The following is a 23,795-nucleotide window of genomic DNA, read 5'->3' on the forward strand; positions in this document are numbered from 1 at the left end:
CAAAAAAGAAAAAAAAAAAGTGATCCGAGCCTTAAACACCCATATCTCTTCGGATCTCTCTCCGACATGAAAATCTGTAATTTATTACCAGTTAATGTATGTTTTGCGAGCAGTGCTGACTTCCAGCATGATGTGGATGGAGAAAAATTGAATGCTTTTTGGCGTGCAGCGCAGAATTCCAAGTGCAGCTGCACTGTGTCACACTTTATTAACACATCAGCACAAAACCTCCCACCAAACCACGGCCATAATAGCACTCTATAAGAAATCAGCTTGTGTACTGAGCATACACATAACCGCCAACCTTTCCCTACAATTTCCAGGGCTCGTGTACCCCTGGGGAACTCTGGGTGTGAATCGAATGGCGAGCACTTAGAAGGATTCTGGGTAAATTCTGGGCTGATATTGGTATAGTGAACATAACTGGCCCTAGCTCCTTACTGTGGGGGCACTCCGCCTTCATTGACTTGGCTGTATCCAAGCTTCTTCACCATGACACCTTAGTTATCAGTGCTGAAAGTTTTGTTATTTCCACCAATCACAGAGCTCGCTTTAGTGTTCAACAGTGAGGCCTCGTACACACGACAGAGATTCTCGGCAGAATTCGCCGAGAAACTCGGTCAAAACCCGGATTCTGCCGAGAATCTCTGTCGTCTGTACAGTTTTGGCTCGATGGAGCCGCCGAGGAGCTCGACGAGAAAATAGAGAACATGTTCTCTATTTTCTCGTTGGCCGCGTTGTTCTATAGGAGAAGGCGGCCCGCCGAGCTCCTCGGCGGCTTCATCCCAAAACGAGACGAGGAACTCGACGTGCCAAGCACGTCGAGTTCCTCTGTCGTGTGTACGGGGCCTGAGTTGGGGCATGGCGGTCTGAATTTTATTGATGGCATGTAAAACGCATTGCTGTGTCAAACATATAGAGAAGTGACGGCAGAAAAAGATCAAAGTAGTCCATCAGGCCTTCATCTTTCTTCTTTCTTCTTTCTTTCTTCTTTCTTTCTTCTTCGTTCTTCTTCTTTCTTCTTCGTTCTCCTTCTTCTTCTTCTTCTTCGTTATTCTTCTTTCTTCTTCGTTCTCCTTCTTCTTCTTCTTCGTTCTTCTTCTTTCTTCTTCGTTCTCCTTCTTCTTCTTCTTCGTTCTCCTTCTTCTTCTTCGTTCTCCTTCTTCGTTCTCCTTCTTCTTCTTCTTCTTCTTCTTCGTTCTCCTTCTTCTTCTTCTTCGTTCTCCTTCTTCTTCTTCTTCTTCTTCGTTGTCCTTCTTCTTCGTTCTCCTTCGTTCTTCTTCTTCGTTCTCGTTCTTCTTCTTCGTTCTCCTTCGTTCTTCTTCGTTCTTCTTCTTCGTTCTCCTTCTTCTTCTTCGTTCTTCTTCGTTCTCCTTCTTCTTCTTCGTTCTTCTTCGTTCTCCTTCTTCTTCTTCGTTCTTCTTCGTTCTCCTTCTTCTTCTTCGTTCTTCTTCGTTCTCCTTCTTCTTCTTCGTTCTCCTTCTTCTTCGTTCTTCTTCGTTCTCCTTCTTCTTCGTTCTTCTTCGTTCTCCTTCTTCTTCGTTCTTCTTCGTTCTCCTTCTTCGTTCTCCTTCATTCTCCTTCTTCTTCGTTCTCCTTCTTCTTCGTTCTTCTTCTTCTTCGTTCTTCTTCTCCTTCTTTCTCCTTCTTCTTTCTCCTTCTTCTTTCTCCTTCTTCCTTCTTCTTCTCCTTCTTCCTTCTTCTTCTCCTTCTTTCTCCTTCTTTCTCCTTCTTCTTCTTTCTCCTTCTTCTTTCTCCTTCTTCTTCTTCTTTCTCCTTCTTCTTCTTCTTCTTTCTCCTTCTTCTTCTTTCTCCTTCTTCTTCTTTCTCCTTCTTCTTCTTTCTCCTTCTTCTTTCTCCTTTCTCCTTCTTTCTCCTTCTTCTTCTTTCTCCTTTCTCCTTCTTTCTCCTTCTTCTTCTCCTTACACACACATATATATATATATATTGTAATGTTTGGGGGACCAGCTTGATCGCAGGACACAGGCTTCTTAAATCAAAACTGAGGTTTATTAAACTTAAATGGCTTAGCAGCAGCAAAAACAAAAGAAATAACAGTCTCGCCGACTTGTACAGCTCAGAACTGCTATCGCAGTTCAACAGTCCTTCCAGGTAAGTCCTTCAGTAGCAGGTTTTTAGGCAGGACACTGCCAAGTCCTTTCACAGCTTTTAACAGCTTTTCATAGCTTCCACAGCTTTCCTTGTCCACCATTCACCATGCATTGGACTCTCCTACACTCCTTCACCCTCACCTGCACTTCATGTCTGCTTTAAACTACTTCCTTAGACAGGTGCATTAACCCTTTCCATTCCCTTAAAGGCACCACAGTCCAAACAGAGGGGAAATATAACGTCCTTCCAGGACCCAGCCATGGCGTCCTGTACAATATATATACATATTTTAGATTATATATACACACACGCACTCTAAAATATATATATATAAATATTATATCTCTAACTCTAGATAGAGATATATATTCTTGTGTGTGTATGTATATATATATATATTATATAATTTTTCTGATGAACCCTGGAGTGCATATTACAGAATAGTATCATAGATTCATTTATTTTTTTAGGTCATGCATTCTGTTTTGTGTTGTTTTTTTGCCATATGATAGACATCAGACGTCGTTTTTTCACACCTCAGCCGGTGTATCGGCCCATATTTTTCCCACACCCTCTCCCTCTAATATTTCACTGGCCTTTGCCAGGATGTGAATGGGGTTATATGAGTTTATCTGCTGTTGAAAGATTCTGATAAATGCGTCCTCCATTAAGCTCACAGTTTGAAAGCAGAGGTAAAATGACTTCATTTACAGACTGCAGGAGACATCCCGGAGGCTGTGATGTAAATTGATTGTGAATTTTTAAGTTGTACTCTGGCATTCCTAAAAAAAAAAAAAAAAAAAATATCTACCCTTGCAATGCCCCCCCCCCCCTTACCACAAGGGTTAAATGCGTGATGAAACCTTATTCCCCATTGATAAAATAAATAAATGCATCTATAGGGAAAAATGTGCATATTTCTTTTATTTTATTTTTATTGGAGCCTGCAAAGCATAGCAACTGTGAGTAAAGTGATTGTAAAGCTTCTGATTTTTATCTTTTAAAAGTAACCAATATGTTATACGTCCTGCTCTGTGCAATGGTTTTGCAAAAAGCATCCCTGATCCTTTTCTTTTTGGGGTCCCCCAATGGCAGTTCTGGCTTCTCCTCCCCGCTGAGTACCCCCCAATAGCAAGCCTCCTCCATACCTTCCAACTTTGAGATGGGAATGAGGGACACCCATTAGTAAAAGTATGGCAGGCATAAGACACACCCCCTGCCACACCCCCTTAAAGTGGAGTTTCAGCCTGGGTGAAAAAACAAAATGAAAAATTAAAAACTGTAGCTGGTGACTTTGAACCACTTCAGCCCCGGACCATTTTGCAGCTAAAGGACCGGGCCACTTTTTCCGTTTCGGCACTGTGTCGCTTTAACGGACAATTGCGCGGTCCTGCGACGTGGCTCCCAAACAAAATTGACGTATTTTTTTTTTTTTTTTTTTCGTGACTGCGACATGGCGGACACATCGGACACTTTTGACAGATTTTTGGGACCATTGTCATTTTCACAGCGATCCGTGCTATAAAAATGCAGTGAAGGGGTTAACCACTAGGTGGCGCTGTAGGGGTTAAGTGTTCCCTGCATAGTGTTTCTTACCGTAAGGGACAAATGAGGGGGAAAGAGGGACTTTTGTTACAAATCAGGGAGCTGTGCTCTTGCTATGGGGGCACTTGAGCAAGCTTGCTCCCACGCCATGTTCCTGTGAATGTAAATTGTCCAGGCTTGACCCCGCCCCTGCTCTCTCCTCATTGGCTCACTGGTTGTTTTTCGCCAATGGCTCCCGCTGCTGTGTCAACCAGTGAGGAGAGAGACCCGGAGAGAGCCACTGCTCTCGTGCACATCGTTGGATGAAGCTGGGGCTCAGGTGAGTACAAGGGGGGTGGTGGGGGTTTCACCCAGAAGGTTTTAAAGTCTATGGGCCAGATCCAGAGAGAATTACATCCGCGCAGCGTATCAGAGATACGCTACGCCGCCGTACCTTACCTGGCGGAATTTCGAATCCTCAACTATTTCGTTACGGCGGCGTAGTGTATTTCTGGCGGCGGAATTCAAATTGGCGATTAGGGGGGCGTGATTCATTTAAATGAAGCACGTCCCCGCGCCGAATGAACTGCGCATGCATCGTCCCAAAATTTCCCGCAGTGCATTGCGCTAAATGACGTCGCTAGGACGTCATTTTTTTAACTTGGACGTGAGTTACGTCCATCCCTATTCACGGACGACTTGCGAAAAAAAAAAATTCAAATTTCGACGCGTGAACGACGGCCATACTTAACATGGCAAGTCTATCTATACGCCGCAAAATACCAGCTTTAACTATACGCCGGAAAAAGCCGACTACAGACGTTCTAAAATGCGACGGCCGCGCGTACGTTCGTGGATCGTCGTAAATCGCTAATTTGCATACCCGACACGGAAAACGACGCGAACTCCACCCAGCGGGCGCTGAAGTATTGCATCTAAGATCCGGAGGCGTAGGAAGGCGTACGCCTGTCGGATCTTACCCAGATGCCGTCGTATCTTGGTTTGAGGATTCAAACTAAAGATACGACGCGGGAAATTTGAAAGTACGCCGGCGTATCACTAGATACGCTGGCGTACTCGCTCTGTGGATCTGCCCCTATATTTTTAGGGTAAAAAAAAAAAAAAAACTACAGCAAATGCATGTTTTTCCTTGAAAAGAAAGTGTCAGAGAAAGTGGGTACTTTGCCCCGTATTGAGGTATGGGTTTGCTGTTCCACGTTGCCCATGGATTTGGCATGAAATCTGTGCTGACAAGGTACTCTTCGGTCTGACAATCCTTTGTGTACGGTTTGATTCTCTCGCTGAAACGAGATCATTTATTGGCTGAATGTAAAATGCGAGCTGTAGAAACACTAGCTGGTCTATTCAGTTACACAGTGCTGGAACAAAGCGATTCGTCAAATTGCCGTATCCATAGCGACGGTCACAACCTTGTCCTGACTAATCAGGTTATTGCTGATTTATTGATCTTTGCTCACTGGATAAAAATGACAATTTAAAACACTGGTGGTTGAGTCCTCCGATTTTTCCATCATCCTTGAGCCCTGAAGAAAGGGGGGGGAAGAGCTTTGAACCCCGAAACGTGTCGACTTCTGTGATTTCTCTTTGGGAACAAATCTTATTCAAAGCTTTCGGCCTCCAGTGTGTTGTTTCTACCCCCTGTTGCAGCTTTTTATTACTTTCAGTGACCCATTTGGGTGGATAGTTTCTCACTTCCTGTGTGGTCACCGGGACAGGAAGTAAGAACTCTTTTAAGCAGTTATGGCAATTATGTCAGTATATATATTTTTTTTTTTTTATTGCTATTTTCCTGAAATATCCCAACAGGGGAACCTATTCAGCAGGGATTCAGAAAGCTTGAAAGACGCTCTAAACTCCGAATCTATGCACTGAATTTGGGGTCTCCAAACTTTACAAACAAAAGACCAATTTACTTACGAGGGGCCGGACGGTGTCCAGTGGGAATAGAAAATGTTCTGGTGTCTAAAAACAATGCCCCATCATTGGTATCAGTGGGAGGAATGGTTCCCCATCGTTCGTGTCAGTGAGAGAAATAGTACCCCAGCTTTAGCGTTAGTGGGAGGAAAAGTGCCCCATCATTGGTGTCAGTGGAAGAAATGGTGCCCCAGCTTTAGTGTTAGTAGGAGGAATAGTGCCCCACCATTGCCATCAGTGGAGGGAATAATGTCCCATCATTGGTAGGAATAGTGTCCCATCATTGGTGTCGGTGGAAGGAATAGTGTCCCATCATTGATGTCAGTGGAAGGAATAGTGTCCCATCATTGATGTCAGTGGAAGAAATTGTGCCCCAGCTTTAGCATTGGTAGAAGGAATAGTGCCCCATCATTGATATCAGTGGAGGGAATGGTGCCTCATCGTTGGTGTTGGTAGAAGGAATAGTGCCCCATCATTGGTGTTAGTGTCAGTGGGAGGATCAGTGCCCCAGCATTGGTGTCAGTAGGAGGATTAGTGCCCCAGCGTTGGTGTCAGTAGGAGGAATGGTGCCCCACCATTGCCATCAGTGGAGGGAATAGTATCCCATCATTGATGTCAGTGGAAGAATTTGTGCCCCAGCTTTAGCATTGGTAGAAGGAATAGTGCCCCATCATTGCTATCAGTGGAGGGCATATAGCCTCATCATTGGTGTTGGTAGAAGGAATAGTGCACCATCATTGGTGTCAGTGGGTCAGTGGGAGGAATAGTCTCCTATCATTGGTGTCAGTGGAAGGAATAGTGCCCCATCATTGGTGTCAGTGGGAGGAATAGTGCCCCAGCATTAGTGTCAGTGGGAGGAATAGTGCCCCATCATTGGTGTCAGTGGGAGGAATAATGCCCCACCATTGGTGTCAGTAGGAGGAATAGTCTCCTATCATTGGTGTCAGTGGAAGGAATAGTGCCCCAGTGTTGGTGTCAGTGGGAGGAATAGTGCCCCATCATTGGTGTCAGTAGGAGGAATAGTGCCCCAGCATTAGTGTCAGTGGGAGGAATAGTGCCCCATCATTGGTGTCAGTGGGAGGAATAGTGCCCCATCATTGGTGTCAGTGGGAGGAATAGTGCCCCAGTGTTGGTGTCAGTGGGAGGAATAGTGCCCCGTCATTGGTGTCGGTAGGAGGAATAATGCCCCACCATTGGTGTCAGTAGGAGGAATAGTCTCCTATCATTGGTGTCAGTGGGAGGAATAGTGCCCCAGGTTTGGTGTCAGTGGGAGGAATAGTGCCCCATCATTGGTGTCAGTGGGAGGAATAGTCTCCTATCATTGGTGTCAGTGGAAGGAATAGTGCCCCATCATTGGTGTCAGTGGGAGGAATAGTGCCCCAGCATTAGTGTCAGTGGGAGGAATAGTGCCCCATCATTGGTGTCAGTGGGAGGAATAATGCCCCACCATTGGTGTCAGTAGGAGGAATAGTCTCCTATCATTGGTGTCAGTGGAAGGAATAGTGCCCCAGTGTTGGTGTCAGTGGGAGGAATAGTGCCCCATCATTGGTGTCAGTGGGAGGAATAGTGCCCCAGCATTAGTGTCAGTGGGAGGAATAGTGCCCCATCATTGGTGTCAGTGGGAGGAATAGTGCCCCAGTGTTGGTGTCAGTGGGAGGAATAGTGCCCCGTCATTGGTGTCAGTGGGAGGAATAGTGCCCCACCATTGGTGTCGGTAGGAGGAATAATGCCCCACCATTGGTGTCAGTAGGAGGAATAGTCTCCTATCATTGGTGTCAGTGGGAGGAATAGTGCCCCATCATTGGTGTCAGTGGGAGGAATAGTGTCCTATCATTGGTGTCAGTGGGAGGAATAGTGCCCCAGTGTTTGTGTCAGTGGGAGGAATAGTGCCCCATCATTGGTGTCAGTGGAAAGAACAGTCCTCCAATCGCTGTATAAAGTCACACAAACGACTGCAATTTGGAAAACCCGGCATGAAATAAAACATTTTTAGAGTTGCTTTCAAACAGTCTTCAATCTGTGATGGTAACAGGTTCTCTTTGAAATCCGTTTTTTCAAATGTTTTATTTGGTGCCTATAGAAAGAAAGGCGCGGTCACAGTGAGGAGGGATTGGCGTGTAATGGCGCCATGGCGGCCCTGCCAGCAGTACATCCTCGCAGCATCCCCGATGTTCCTCAGCTGGTCATAATATTAAATATTGCGATCGGCTCGGTTAGCAAGAAATCTCTTTATTAAATCGCATTGTTTGGATCTCCTCCATTCAGAAATATGTCATCCGTGACAAAACCCATTGAAGTAAATTACATTTCATATAAATGAATATTCTAATAAACGTAATGGCTGCCTTGTGTTCTGCCGTCTAATCATTTAATCTGTCTTTTATTCTTAAATCTGATAATTTAATCTCCTATTTTCCTGCCTGTGATACAAACCCAATCTGTCACTTGTGGTTTGCAGCCGAGGGAGATGGAGGGAAGGGCACGGCTGCCCGCTCTACTGCCATATTTACCACAAGGGGCCTGTAGGGGGGGTCGGCACAAGCTTTGCAGGTTATTTTTGCCTTTTATTGTTGGATTGTCTGCCCACCTCTGCCCACTTCTGGGCAATTCCAGCAGCAGAACTGACGGGAGTGGCAAAAAAAGTGTTAGCTGCTGAGAGAAGGTGTGCTATGGTAAGGGTTAAATGCTTTTTTGCTTGGGGTACCATTTTTATAAAAGTGCACTGGAGCTGATAAACTGCAGTTTATTGGCGTTTGGGGCGGTCTTTTTTTTTTTAAAGCCCATAAACTCCACTCTGTTAGCCTATGTGTCCATGCACAAATGTAGGTAGATTCAGTAAGAGTTAGGCCGGCTTATCAGTAGATAAGCCGGCCTAACTCAGAATCTACGCCGACTTATGTTTAAGCGTATGCTCAAACAGAGATACGCTTAAACATATCTAAGATACGACGGCTTGCGCCGTCCTATCTTAGATTGCAATATTTTGGATGGCCGCTAGGTGGCGCTTCCATTGCGGTCGGCGTAGAATATGTAAATGAGTTGATACGCCGATTCACGAACGTACGCCCGGCCGCCGCAGTCGATTTACGCCGTTTCCGTAAGGCATTAGCAGGCCTAAAGTTATTCCATCTATTAGGTGGAATACCAATGTTAAAGTATGGCCGCCGTTCCCGCCGCCAGATTCAAATTTTTTACGTTGTTTGCGTAAGTCGTCCGAATCGGGATTTACATCGTTTACGTCCACGTCGAAATTAATAGGCCCGTGTGGCGTACGTAGCCACAATGCACACTGGGAAATGTAGGCGCCCGGTGCATGCGCAGTTTAAAAAAAACGTAAAAAAACGTGAGGTCAAGCCTCATTAATATTAAACACGCCCCCCCCCCCCAACACATTTGAATTAGGCGCTCTTACGCCTGCCGATTTAGGCTACGCCGTCGTAACTTAGCAGGCAAGTACATTGTGAATCATGTACTTGCCTAGCTAATTTACGGCGGCGTAGCTTAAATTCCTTAAGCTACGCCGCCGCAAAGTTGCGGCATTCTACCTGAATCTACCTAATGGAAGTTTTTCAGCTATAGGTCCCTTTCACACTGACAAGTTTTTCAGGTGGTTTAGCGCTAAAAATAGCGCTGCTATACCGCCTGAAAAAGTCGTGCCCTGTAGTCTTCAGTGTGAAAGCCCGAAGGCGTTCACACTGAAGCGGTGCGCTAGCAGGACCGCTCTAAAAGTCCTGCTAGCCGCATTTTTGGAGCGCCCCTCCGCACGCCGCGTCACTGTGAAAGCACTCGGGCTTTCACATTGGGATTGCAGATGAGGCTTCTTTCAGGCGCTTTACAGGCTTTTTTTTTTTTAACGCCAAAGCTCCTGAAAAACGCCCCAGTGCCAGGGACAGTCCCTCGAAATCAGGAACAGTTGGGAGATATGTCTGTCCACCTATTTTAACAACTTCCCTACCGCCTCATTGTGAAATGACGGCGGCAGGGACCCCTTCTCGATGCGGGTGGACGTCATATGACATCCTGCGTTCCCGGCGATCTAGGGCGCGCCCGCGGCGACGCTCATGACCCGGCGCGGGTGCCCGGCGGCCGCGATTGCCGCCGGGTGCCCGCGATTGTCGGTAATCACAGCAGGAGTGCGGATCTGTGTGTGTAAACACACAGATCCACCTCCTGTCAGCGGTGAGGAGACCAATGTGTGTTCCCAGTACAGAGGAACACACATCGGTCTCCTCCCCTTGAGAGTCCCCTCCCCCCTACAGTTAGAACACATCTTAGGACACATATTAACCCCTTCAACGCCCCCTAGTGGTTAACCCCTTCCCTGCCAGTCACATTTACACAGTAATCAATGCATATTTATAGCATTAATCGCTGTATAAATGTGAATGGTCCCAAAAACGTGTCAAAAGTGTCCGATGTGTTCGCCGCAATGTCACGGTGACAGTAAAAAAATCGCAAGTCGCCGCCAATACTAGTAAAAAAATTAATAAAATAAAAATGCCATAAATCTATCACCTATTTTGTAGACGCTATAACTTTTGCGCAAACCAATCAATATATGATTATTGTGAATTTTTTTTTACTAAAAATATGTAGAAGAATACGTATCGGCCTAAACTAAGGAAAAAAATGTTTTTTTTTAAAAAAAATTGTGATATTTATTAAATTTAAAGTAAAAAATATTGTGTTTTTTTTAAATTGTCGCTCTTTTGTTTATAGCGCAAAAAATAAAAACCGCAGAGGTGATCAAATACCACCAAAAGAAAGCTCTATTTGTGGGAACAAAATGATAAAAAAAATTGTTTAGGTACAGTGTAGCATGACCGTGCAATTGTCATTCAAAGTGCGACAGTGCTGAAAGCTGAAAATTGGCTTGGGCAGGAAGGTGCGTAAGTGCCCGGTATGGAAGCGGTTAATATCCCAGCATTAAGTTCCACCTTAAAAAGGTTGTAAAGGTACATTTTTTTTTTTCCTAAATAGCTTCCTTTACCTTAGTGCAGTCCTCCTCCACTTACCTCATCCTTCCATTTTGCTTTTAAATGTCCTTATTTCTTCTGAGAAATCCTCACTTCCTGTTCTTCTTTCTGTAACTCCACACAGTAATGCAAGGCTTTCTCCCTGGTGTGGCGTGTCGTGCTCGCCCCCTCCCCTGGACTACGGGAGAGTCAGGACACTATCTATGTTGCGGATAGAGAAAGGAGCTGTGTGTTAGTGGGCGTCCTGATTCTCCTGTAGTCCAAGGGAGGGGCCGAGCACGACACTCCACACCAGGGAGAAAGCCTCGCATTACTGTGTGGAGTTACAGACAGAAGAACAGGAAGTGAGGATTTCTCAGAAGAAATAAGGACATTTAAAAGCAAAATGGAAGGATGAGGTAAGTGAAGGAGGACTGCACTGAGGTAAAGGAAGCTATTTAGGGAAACAAATTACCTTTACAACCCCTTTAAATAACAATGGCGAGTGCTGTGTTCTGTAAAACCTAGGAGACCGCAGCTTTGTACGGATGGCGGCGGTATTTCCACTTCCTCGTTCCCCTTTTATTGAATTTCAGATTCTGCACTGTCATTCTTTTCTTCTCGAATCAGAAAATGATCTCCAACCTTCCATGTAATATATTATGTTTACGTTACCATAGCAACAGCAGGGAGTGGAGCACTCGGGTGTATTAGGAAGATGATGCAATTGAGAAAGTATGTGAAAAGCTGTATCAGATGAACTCACTCCAGAGATGCCGTTCTGTGTCTCCGGGATCCCGAATGAATGACGCAGCCCGATCGCCAGACCTTGCTAGACTTAAAGTAGATGCAAAACCAATCGCTAAAATATCACCTAAGCTCCAAAATACGCCGCAAAGCCTCATTGGTTTCGACGTGAACGTAACTTACGCAAAGCCCTATTCGCGAACGACTTGCGCAAACGACGCAATCGACGGAAAATTTGACGCTGGCCCGACGTCCATACTTAACATTGGCTACGCCTCATATAGCAGGGGTACCTTTACGCCTGAAAAAGCCTTACGTAAACAAAAATCCGCCGGGCTGACGTACGTTTCTGAATCGGCGTATCTACCTAATTTGCATATTTGACGCGGAAGTCTTGGGAAGCGCCCCTAGCGGTCAACATAAATATTGCACCCTAAGATACGATGGCGTAGGAGACTTACGCCGCTCGTATCTAGGCAACTGTGAGGCGTATCTGATTCTATGAATCAGGCGCCGAGTTGCGACGGCCGCACTCAGAGTTACGGCGGCGTATCTGCTTTCTGAATCCGGGCCAGAATGTCTGTTTACATTGGCAGCTGAAGTTGCATGCGAATCTCAGCCATTCTTGACTGGTCATGTCCCTTCTTGTCTTCCACACCCTCCCCATTGGTCGTTTATTGTGATGGGCTGACCAATGGGCTGGATCGGGGAGGGGGCAGGGCTAAGTTCTGCTTTTTTAAAGAAAATGACCACATTTGAAACTTCAGCTGCCTTTTTATATTTGTGGATCTAATGACTGTCTGTCTTGCATTTCGCTTTCACTGACAGTGACCTTTGCTTATGCATTTTTCAGCATGTGCTCAGCTTGAATTTCCTGGGTATGGGAAAGGTCCACTTTAACTATACCTATCAATGTAACCCATCAAAGCCCTATTTGCATGCGGAGGGGGGGGGGGGGATTCTCAGATTGATGCCACTTCATCGCCGGGAGATTTACCCCCCCCTCCATTGTGACCAGGCCATTGTTTGCCATACAGCACTGCGTAACTTTGACAATCGAGCAGACGTGTGACACTGTGCCCAAATTAAAGGATTTATTTCGCACTAATGGGCTCCATGTACACAGGACGCTTTTACTACTTCTCCTAAATGATTAAACTTGACGGATAGTAACCCACATTTAACCACTTAAGACCCGGACCTTTATGCAGGTAAAGGACCTGGCCAGTTTTTGCGATTCGGCACTGCGTCGCTTTAACTGACAATTGAGCGGTCGTGCGACGTGGCTCCCAAACAAAATTGGTGTCCTTTTTTCCCCACAAATAGAGCTTTCTTTTGGTGGTATTTGATCACCTCTGTGGTTTTTATTTTTTGCGCTATCAACAAAAATAGAGCGACAATTTTGAAAAAAAAACTATTTTTTACTTTTTGCTATAATAAATATCCCCCAAAAATATCTAAAAAAAATAAATAAAAAAAAATAAAAAATAAAAATGTTTTCCTCAGTTTAAGTCGATACGTATACGCAATAAGCGTTTAACGGTTGGTTTGCGCAAAATTTATAGCATTTAAAAAGCGTTTAAAAAATAGGAGATAGTTTTATTGCATTTTTATTAATAATTTTATTTTTTTACTGCTAATGGCGGCGATCTGCGATTTTTTCCGTGACTGCGACATTATGGCGGCCACATCGGACAATTTTGACACATTATTGGGACCATTGTCATTTTCACAGCAAAAAATGCTATAAAAATGCATTGTTTACTGTGAAAATGACAGTGCAGTTTAGGAGTTAACCACTAGGGGGCGCTGTAGGGGTTATGTGTGACCTCATATGTTTTTCTAACTGTAGGGGGGCGGGGCTGGACTGGACGTGTGACGTCATTGATCGTGTTTCCCTATATTAGGGAACACACGATCAATGAAGCTGCCACTGTGAAGAACGGGGAGGCTGTGATTACACACATCTCTCCCCGTTCTTCAGCTCCAGGGACCGATCACGGGACTCCAGCGGTGATCGGGTCCCGCGGCCACGGAGCTTTGGACCGGCTGGGCACTTAAAGAGGACGTAGAGGTACGTGCTTGTGCCCAGCCGTGCCATTCTGCCGACGTATATTTGCAGGAGGCGGTCCTTAAGTGGTTAAAACGTCAGTTTTGTCGCTTTTGCATGCCACGTTTAGCGGCGTTTTGCCACGTTTGCGTTTTTTAGAAGCATTTAAATAATAAATAAATATATTGATCAAATGAAAAACGCCTATAAATGGAATGAACCATCTGAACCCATTTTTTTTTTTTTCAAAGAAACTGCCTAAAAACATATATAAATATACACACACACACACTATATATATTAATGTGTGTATATTTATATATGTGATCCTGCGCGGCTGCCCTGTAGCAGTAGGGCGGTCGGCAAGTGGTTGAAGAAAATTATAATCATTAATAAAAAATAATACTTTTAATTGCGTCAGTTTTGTAAACTATACATTGCTGTGGTCCTGATCTGGTTAATATACTAACTCTCCCTGACCATCGTGGTCTTCCTGGCCAGCTTGGTCCGTTTTTGATTTTCTGCGATTCGGCGGACACCCAACTGTCAGCACACCCTGGTATTATTCTGCACTGTAATCTCCTTTATGTATCTCTCTCTCTCTCTCTCTCTCTCTCGCTCGGTTTTTCCACTTGGGTGGAAGCGATGGCTGAAACCTGAACCCGCGCGGTTTCTGGAGCAGCTGCAGCTTCGGCTCTATCTTCGAAATTAATGGCGTTTAAAAGCAATCTATTATTAACAATTAAAATAAGTCACTTTTCTGTGGAGGATTATGATTAGCCTTTACTGTAAAACTGAAAAAAGAAAAAAAAGAAAAAAAATCGAAGCGCCAGCTTGGCTTCAAGCAAGGGCTGTTTTTCCAGAAGCCTTTTTTTTGTACAGAGATATATTAACCTTTTCATTGCGAAAAGCAAGTTAAAGTAAAATTAAACCCTCATGGAAGACAATAAAATAAACATTGCCCAGTAAAATATTTTGACCCCGGCACTTGCAGTATACAGCTTTCATTGCTGCTTGCTCTGGGTTTAACCAATCTTGTTTTTTTGTACAATTCTCCTTTAAGAGGGCGTGACAAGGGGTGTGTCCTAGGCCTGCATACTTTTGCTGATAGGTGTTTCTCATTACCATCTCAAAAAGTTGGAAGGTATGACAGTGATCAGTGCTAAAAATGTGCACTGTCACTGTACTAATGACACTGTCTGGGAAGGGGTTAACATCAGGCTCCTCCTCGCAAAAGCTTTCTTCCTTCATGCGAGCGAGCTCGCATGGTAGAAAGCTTTTGCGAGTGCGCTCCCGCGATACAGCGGCGGGCATAGTATCACTCGGCCCCGGCGCGCCACGTCATCCGCTGTGATTGACAGCAGCACCAGCCAATGGCTGCGCTGCCATCATTCCGCCCAGCCTAGCCAATCAACGGCCAGGCTGGGAACCAAAGAATGTCACATGGACGCGCCCGGGACTTTTGAAGGGTCAGGTAATTAAAACGGGGGCTCGGGGGGGCGGTACCATCGGATGTTTTTTCACCTTAAAGCGGGGGTTCACCCTTAGAGGGCACTTTTCCCCCTTCGCTTCCTGCTCGTTATTACTAGGGGAATCGGCAATTTATTTTAAAATATGTGCAGTACTTACCCGTTTACGAGACGCATCCTCTCCGTCGCTTCCGGGTATGGGCTTCGGGAATGGGCGGTCCTTCTTGATTGACAGGTTTCCGAGAGGCTTCCGACGGTCGCATCCATCGCGTCACGATTTTCCGAAAGAAGCCGAACGTCGGTGCGCAGGCGCAGTATAGAGCCGCACCGACGTTCGGCTTCTTTCGGCTACGAGTGACGCGATGGATGCGACCGTCGGAAGCCTCTCGGAAGAATGTCAATCAAGAAGGAACGCCCGCTCCCGAAGACCCATACCCGGAAGCGACGGAAGAAGATACAGCTCGAAAACGGGTAAGTACTGCACCTATTTTAATATAAATAGCCGATTCCCCTAGACCGAACGAGCAGGAAGCTAAGGGGAGATTTTTTTTTTTTTTTTAAATGGGTGAACTCCCGCTTTAATGCATAGGATGCATTAAGGTGAAAAAACATTTACCTTTACAACCCCTTTAAATACCCCTCCCCAGAATGCACAGCGGCTGGGACCATGCCACTGAGCTACTTCTGGGCAAGAAGCACCCAGTACACCCAGCCCATTGCAGTTCCAACCTTGACCCCTGGTGACAGCGACACCCACAGTCAGGTGGAAGATGCGCAACACAGCTGAGCTGGAACAGAGACCCATAATTTTGGCAAAAAAAATCCTGAGCTTAACTACAGGTCAGATAATTAAATTTACAAATGGCGCCTACTCAACAGGAGCAGGGCGCTACACTTCCAAAGGGAGGAAATTCATGGTGGTCGCCGGAACTAGTGTCCCCATTGCATGATTGGCCCTCCTATTGCTGTTCTGGTGACAACTCAAAATGTAAGATTTATGTTCACTTTTGGTGAAAATGGTCACCGGGACATGTTGAGAAGGTGAAATCTCCCTAACCGGAGGCACAGGCAGCAGTAAAGTCCTGACAAGTATTCTAACCCCCTCTCCACTCCATCCAAACCCCCCCCCCCCAAAAAAAAACCTGACAGGGGTGCATACGTTTCACCACTCAAAAAAATTAAGTTTAGCTTTAGATACTTGAACCGGATTACATTTTGCTGTGTATCTTCTCCGAGTTGCACTTTAACATCACCATAAAATGAATCTGTGAACTGCGTGGCGCAGGAATGTCTGCAGAACGCCAGAAATCCCCATTAATACCGACACCGCCATACATCATGGAAACAGCGGGGATGCCACAGATCTCACAGATTCACCACTATTTCCACTGTTTTGACAAGTGCTTCAGATTGTTTCCGATTGTGTGTTTAATGACTTTTCCAATGCAAGATCAAGTACAGGGCTACAGAATCTTGTTTTTAAAGGGACATTAAACCTGATGAACTCGTTTTCATGAAAAGTAATTTAGAGATCTTTCCCAGTCAGTTTTTTAACCACTTAACCCCCGGACCATATTGCTGCCCAAAGACCAGAGTACTTTTTGCGATTCGGGACTGCGTCGCTTTAACAGACAATTGCGCGGTCGTGCGACGTGGCTCCCAAACAAAATTGGTGTCCTTTTTTTCCCACAAATAGAGCTTTCTTTTGGTGGTATTTGATCACCTCTGCGTTTTTTTGTTATTTTTTGCGCTATAAACAAAAATAGAGAGACAATTTTGAAAAAAATGAATATTTTTTACTTTTTGCTATAATAAATATCCCCCAAAAATATATAAAAAAACTTTTTTTTTCCTCAGTTTAGGCCGATACGTATTCTTCTACCTATTTTTCGTTAAAAAAAATCGCAATAAGCGTTTATTGATTGGTTTGCGCAAAAGTTATAGCGTTTACAAAATAGGGGGTATTTTTATGTCATTTTTATTAATATATTTTTTTTACTAGTAATGGCGGCGATCAGCGTTTTTTTTTCGGTATTGCGACATTATGGCGGACACTTCGGACACTTTTGACACATTTTTGGGACCATTGGCATTTTTATAGCGATCAGTGCTATAAAAATGCATTGGATTACTATAAAAAGGCCACTGGCAGTGAAGGGGTTAACACTAGGGGCGGGGAAGGGGTTAAGTATGTCCCTTGTGTGTTCTTACTGTGGGGGGGGGGGGTGGCCTCACTAGGGGAAACACTGATCCTCTGTTCATACATTGTATGAACAGAAGATCAGCGTTTCCCCCGCTGACAGGACCGGGAGCTGTGTGTTTACACACACAGCTCCCGGTCCCCGCTCTGTAACGAGCGATCGCGTGTGCCCGGCGGCGATCGCGCCCGCTGGGCACGCGCGCGCCCCTAGTGGCGGCTGAGAGAGAGGATGTTATACTACGTGCTCTCGCCCAGCAGAGCCAACTTGCCGACGTAGAACGGCGGTGCGCGGTCGGCAAGTGGTTAAGGGGTTGTAATGCTTTAAGATTTTGTACCCCACTCCAGTGAATATGACCCATATTGGACCCATATATGAGTTCATGCAGACACCATGAGCCAAATACAGTAAAACCTTGGATTGCGAGCACCCCAGGTAAAAATTTGTATTAATGTGCATAATAAAGCCAAGGAAAGATGGAAAAATCTCCAAAAGGCATCAAATTACAGATTAGACATTCTTATAATATGTCAAAAAAAGTTCGATTTTATTTCCATCATTTACACTTTCAAAATGACAGAAAACAAAAAAATGGCGTCTGCAAAAGTTTGGGCACCCTGCAGAATTTATAGCATGCATTGCCCCCTTTGCAAAGCTGAGACCTGCCAGTGTCATGGATTGTTCTCAATCGTCGTCTGGGAAGACCAGGTGATTTCAATCTCAAAGGTTTTAAATGCCCAGACTCATCTGACCTTGCCCCAACAATCAGCTCCATGGGTTCTTCTAAGCAGTTGTCTAGAAAACTGAAACTGAAAATAGTTGACGCTCACAAAGCTGGAGAAGGCTATAAGAAGATAGCAAAGCGTTTTCAGATGTCAATATCCTCTGTTCAGAATGTAATTAAGAAATGGCAGTCATCAGGAACAGTGGAAGTTAAAGCAATATCTGGAAGACCAAGAAAAATATCAGACAGAACAGCTTGCAGGATTGTGAGAAAAGCAATTCAAAACCCACGTTTGACTGCACGATACCTCCAGAAAGATCTGGCAGACACTGGAGTTGTGGTACACTATTCCACTATAAAGAGATACTTGTACAAATATGGTCTTCATGGAAGAGTCATCAGAAGAAAACCTCTTCTACGTCCTCACCACAAAAATCAGCGTTTGAACTTTGCAAATGAACATATAGACAAGCCTGATGCATTTTGGAAACAAGTTCTGTGGACCGATGAGGTTAAAATAGAACAATTATAAGAATGTCTAATCTGTAATTTGATGCCTTTTGGTGATTTTTCCATCTTTCCTTGGCTTCGTTATGCACATTAATACAAATTTTTACCTGGGGTGCCCAAACTTTCGATCCCTACTGTATATCAAAGCAAATTTCCCAATAGGAAATAATGGAATCTTGAATGATTCGTTCCACAACCATTTTATTCATAGGTCTTTCAGTTTATAGTCCATATGAAAAGATTATAGCAATGTGAAGGGTTGTGTAACCATTAAATGTCCATCCACAAATGGAAGCCTACCTAAGGGGAATAGAAGTCCCTCTTCTCTTTTCTACAGTGTAGAAAAGAGAAGAGGGACTCCTCTAAGTGTAGCAACTCACGTAGTTGATGATTAAAATGGACACCTCTAAGAGCCCTTTCACACTGTGCCGCCCATAGCGTCGGCGGTAAAACGCCGCTATTTTTTATACCGCCGACGGATTTCCGGCGCATTTCGGCTGCTAGCGGGGCGCATTAACCCCCCCCACCCCCGTTAGTGGCCGTGAAAGGGTTACAACCACCCAGCGGGCGGTATAGCCGCGCTGTCCCATTGATTTCAATGGGCAGCAGCGGTGGACGAGCGGTAAACGCACTGCTCCTTCTCCACTCCAAAGACGCGGCTAGCAGGGTTTTTGTTACCATCCTGCTAGCGCACCGCTGCAGTGTGAAAGCCCCTCTGGCTTTCACATTGGAGTGAATGGGGACAGATTTTTAAGGGCGTATTGCAGGCGCTATTTTTAACGCTATAGCGCCTGCAATACGCTCCAGTGTGAAAGGGGTCTAAGTGTACAGGCATCCGGGGTAAAGCTGTCCACATAGATGGTCCTCCGCACCGCCGGCTCTCATCGCGGCAGTCTGCATTCGTGACTGGGACTACCCTGCAGTAGAGCGATCTGAAAGCGAGGCTTGAAGTGCTCGTGGAGCGCAGTATAGAATATATGACGTAGATGGCGGTGCAGAGGATGATCTATGTTTACAGCTTTACCCCGGATCCCTGCATACTTTGATGTGTATGATTTACTTATCAACCATGTAAGTTGCTAAATGTAGTACCGTCATTAAATGTAACCATATCGCTACACTCAGAGGCGCCTCTCTTCTCTTTTATACTAAGTTGTGACATGACGTTACTCTTGTATCAAGACATCGCTTGTATATCAAGTCAAAATGTATTAAAAAAGATTGCTTGTCTTGCAAAACGCTCTCAAACCAAGTTACTTATAAAGCAAAGTTGTACTGTACTAGACTTGCAGTTGTGGTATGGGTATCCCCATTAAAAAATACCTTGCTCGGTGTTCTCATTATCGCTTTCTGAATGCCTGTCAACCACTCCTGTACCGTCCTCTGAAAAGTGATCTGTGGTGGACCAGTGCAAATGTCAATGAGCCCTACTGCAGAAATTTCCTTGCCCGTACTGTAAGTGTTATTGGCACTGTAGTGTACACATGTCATTTCTCATCTGTGATGGTACTTTTACTGGTTTTTACTGATTTTTGAACCGATAATGAATACCCTTTTCTCTGTTTTTGTGTCATTCATAGATTGACCTGGAACCGGAAGGAAGACTATATGTAGTAATAGATCTCTCTGGCTCCTCAGGGGAAGGTAAGCAAATAGTTCACTTGTTTATAGCTATTTTATGAAAGGATCTCCAGCTTCAGTCCCCTGTGGACCATATGCAGGCTGGGATCTTGGAGCAGACCCAATCGTTTTTGATGAGGTCTTGTTCATTCCTGTTTAGTGAATAATACAAACCAGGCCAGGCCACAGAGTTTCAGGACTATAAAATGTTTCCATTGGATGCTTGTAGTGATCACAGCTGCAGATTCTCACGCATCAAGCATAAAAATACTTTTCTCTCCTGTAAGGTCTAACCACCATCTGTAGATTGATGTCCTAACAGGTGCTACAAACTGGGGTGTCCTTACATACATGTGAAAAAAGGGCTTTTTTCACATGTGCACCTCCAGCACTGACTGTATGTAATGGGAAGGAGTGCTGGGTTGTGCTGCAGGGTCTATTGATACTGGCTTCTAAAGGATCTATTTTTACAGTGGGGTCTATTGTTGCTGGTGAGGGACCCACTCAGCGGCGGCCCATCCAGAGAGGACACATGGGCGCTGCCTCCCCTATCCATGCACTCGGCCCCCTATTCTACATATCAGTGGTGCCGGACCGTGGATTCCAATGCGGGGTGTTTTTTTTTTTTTTTTTTTTTTTTTAGCACTTGATTAGAGCCAGAGGCTCTAAAAAAGGGGTGGGCTTGGGGCGCAGAGCATTGCGATCCGAGGCCACCCAGTTGTGTGACTAGCAAAATAATTTTCGTTATTATCACACTAAAGTTCCTCCCTGCCAATCAGGAGGCAGGTCTGTGAGACCTGTTTCCCAATTGGCCAAAGCGTCAGGCAATCCTATTGGATGCCTATCGCTTTGGCGGAAGAGGAGACACACGGCGGAGGAAGCGGGAGGAGCGGACACCGGAGCTGCTTCCGAGCTTCAAGAGAGGAGGAGAGGACACCACAGCTCCGCCACACGAGCGGTTAAGTGCCGGACTGTCCGCAGGGGGTGGGTGCTTTTTCAGTGCTTTCTAGTGCCACACCGCCGGGGGGGGGGGGGTGGGTGTGTTGTTGATTCTGCCGCCCCCCTCTCCTGTCTCAGAGAACAGCGATCTGCCATGTTTAAACAGGTAGACTGATCTCCGGAACGATTGGCGGGTCCCGGCGGACATCCGGTCCCGCTGATTGGCACCTGCTGTGTCCAATCATAGTGGGAGCGCGCGCCCCAGAAGTATATCTGCGTGGGGCGGTCACTAACTGGTTAAAGCATTTAGTACATTTGAATTTTGTTCGAAATTAGCTCAACATTTTATTGGTTTTCAACATTAGATTTTGAAATACATGGCTTTTACCAGACTAAAAACACGTACACTGGAAGTGTGACAGACCCAACCAGGACAGGGGCTTTTGGAGAGGACTATGTGCAAGCCTCTTACCCACTGATTTTGGCCCAAGGAGAGAGCAGATCATTCTACAATGATGGAGAACAATGTGATGAAGGCCGAGAGTGAGGCTTGGATTAGTTCTCTGAATAAGGACAATAAAACATTCCTTCTGGAGTGGATGGAAAGGTGTAATATTATTCCTTTACAGGTTAATGGTGAGAGGAAATGTGGTGGTTCTCCTTCAGACTGGGTTGGAGAGGCTCCTTCACTTGGGACAGAGATATTTTTCAACAATATCCCTTAAGAAATCTATGAAGATAAATTAATTCCACCTTTTCAGACTGCTGGAATATTGTTAGAGTTCGTTTCATAGACTGTTTTAGACTGTTGCAGGATAGTCTGAGGTGGGGTGGGTTGGGGGTTTGGTATGTGTTTATTGTTAAGTAGGTCTCTTGTGTGCATTCCCATTGTTAATTGAGTCACCTAGTGTTACGGTCTGTTGGCTAACTTTTGGAGGATACTACATGTAGTGATTAGCCTTGCATCAACTCTACTTTATTATCAAACCATTGTGTGATGTTTTGGGTAAATATTTGGTTTTATTGTTCATGTGGTAACTGCCCCTGTTGTGAAGTGTATAAAAACCTAAATTTCTATTCAATAAACAGTCTTTCCTTATTATCCCAACATCTTGTCTGTGTACAATGCTTGGGTTAAAAAGGCTGGTATTGGCTCTCAGTCTGCTGGAACGGTTTGGAGGGCAGGAGGCACTGTTGATAGTTGAAAGACCTAAGCAAGGTGTCAAGTCTTTCGTCACAGATAGAAATTGGTACATTTGAGAAAACATTTTCATACTGCTCCTTCCAATTTTCTCATCATTGCAGTCGAAAACAAATGTTGATTTGACCCCACTAAAGATTATATATATAAAAAAAAAAAAAAAACATTCTGACAACGAAAACTGTTTAACAGAATTCTACTTGTGTATGTTCAGCTTTAAAATATATTGAGAGTGTTTGTTTTTTTGTTGCTGTCCGTTCCTTCTTGTCCCAATGGCATTGGCACCTCCTTTTGTTTTATAGGTGTCATAGGAACATGAAGGGAAAGAATTTCCCTCCCACTTGAGGTCACAGACAGAAATATGGAACCTACGCTAATCAAAACTAAAGTATTGGGTTTGAGTAAGCTATAAAAACTGGGTATAAATATAAATAAATGCAAAGTTCTTGGTTCAGTCATTTGCATATGGGAAGCCACATACCACAATTAGGCCTCTGTCCATGTGATTATACCAAAATGCCATACATTTATGTATTGTGGTTTTTTGTTTTTGTTTTGTTTTCCTAATGATGGCCGTCCATGCATGTGGTCAAACCACAGTCTTTAGTTAGAATAATGTTAAGTGATTAAATGAATGCAACATGGCATTAGCTCCTAACACATTCTGACCCTGGTTGGATCCATTAAACTATGGAAATCGCTGACGTAACCCTATTGTGTGCAGTCCATGCGGTGCACCCAGGCCTCAAAGGAGAGTAGTCCTACTGTGCACTCACTGGACATATTGGCAATTTAATTTGTGGTTTATGCACTTTCGTGGCAGAACTACTACCCTAGCAGCCCACTTAGCTGTTTGGCATGGGGCTTAGGGTGGCCCGGTCAGGACTAAGAGCGGTGAGCTGGCCATTGGGGTCCAAGTTCTCCATTCTGTTACTTGCCTGGCTGCCACCAGTGCTTCTGTTCTGTTGATCAAGTCCCTCCCTGTCATTGTATGCCAGAGACAGTTGTCTTCTCCGGACCCCCAAGACAACGTTGTCTTTTTTAATGTAATTTGGAAGATTTTTTTCACTTGAAAGTTTGTATGGGGTATATATTATTTCTACTAATAAACTAATTACTAATATATTTTTATTCAACCATGATGCTCTGCAGTAGTGACCTCCTTGGTAGGTTTTATTTTCTTTGTTTTCTTTTTTGGTCACGTGGACTGCTCCATATGTGATCGGCATATGGTGATTGGTTGAGCGACTCTTTATAAGGTTATACATACGGATTGTCGGTTTATGCGGTAGATCCAGGCTTCTTTTGATTTATTCCTCCGGACATCTGCCTCAAAGTTCCGGCTACAAGATAATTGGAGCTATCCGGCATCATGGGAGGAGATGGTTTAAGCACAGAGCGCAGAGCGCAGACTCACGCCCTTTATCCCGAAAGAGGACATTGCAGTTGTGGTGGGAACAATCATCAATTCCAGACTCGACTACGCAAATGTCCTCTATCTAGGACTCCCCAAATACCAAATCACTCGTCTGCAAGTCGTTCAAAATACGGCCGCTCGACTAGTGACTGGGAAAAAACCATGGGAATCAATCTCACCTTCACTGAGATCCCTTCATTGGTTGCCGGTAAAAGACAGAATCACTTTCAAGGCACTCTGCCTAATACATAAGTGTATTCAAGGCAACGCCCCCCAATATCTATGCGAAAAAATAAAAGCCCATAACCCCAATTGCGTTCTGCGATCCACCAATCAAAACCTCCTCCAGATACCCAAGGCCAGATACAAGTCCAAAGGAGATCGAAGATTTGCA

At 44.8% G+C, this 23,795-nt stretch overlaps 1 protein-coding gene across 1 annotated transcript in view; it reads left to right on the forward strand.

The window, feature by feature from the left end:
- Positions 1 to 23,795, forward strand: part of PRKCE (protein kinase C epsilon) — a 491,004-nt gene that overhangs the window by 179,889 nt on the left and 287,320 nt on the right. Inside the window, exon 2 of the mRNA XM_040351558.1 lies at positions 19,805 to 19,868. Coding sequence (XP_040207492.1) covers positions 19,805 to 19,868 — 64 coding nt within the window. The remainder of the gene's footprint in view (positions 1 to 19,804; positions 19,869 to 23,795) is intronic.

Source organism: Rana temporaria, chromosome 4 (assembly GCF_905171775.1).
Source record: "Rana temporaria chromosome 4, aRanTem1.1, whole genome shotgun sequence".
Classification (NCBI taxonomy): Eukaryota; Metazoa; Chordata; class Amphibia; order Anura; family Ranidae; genus Rana; species Rana temporaria.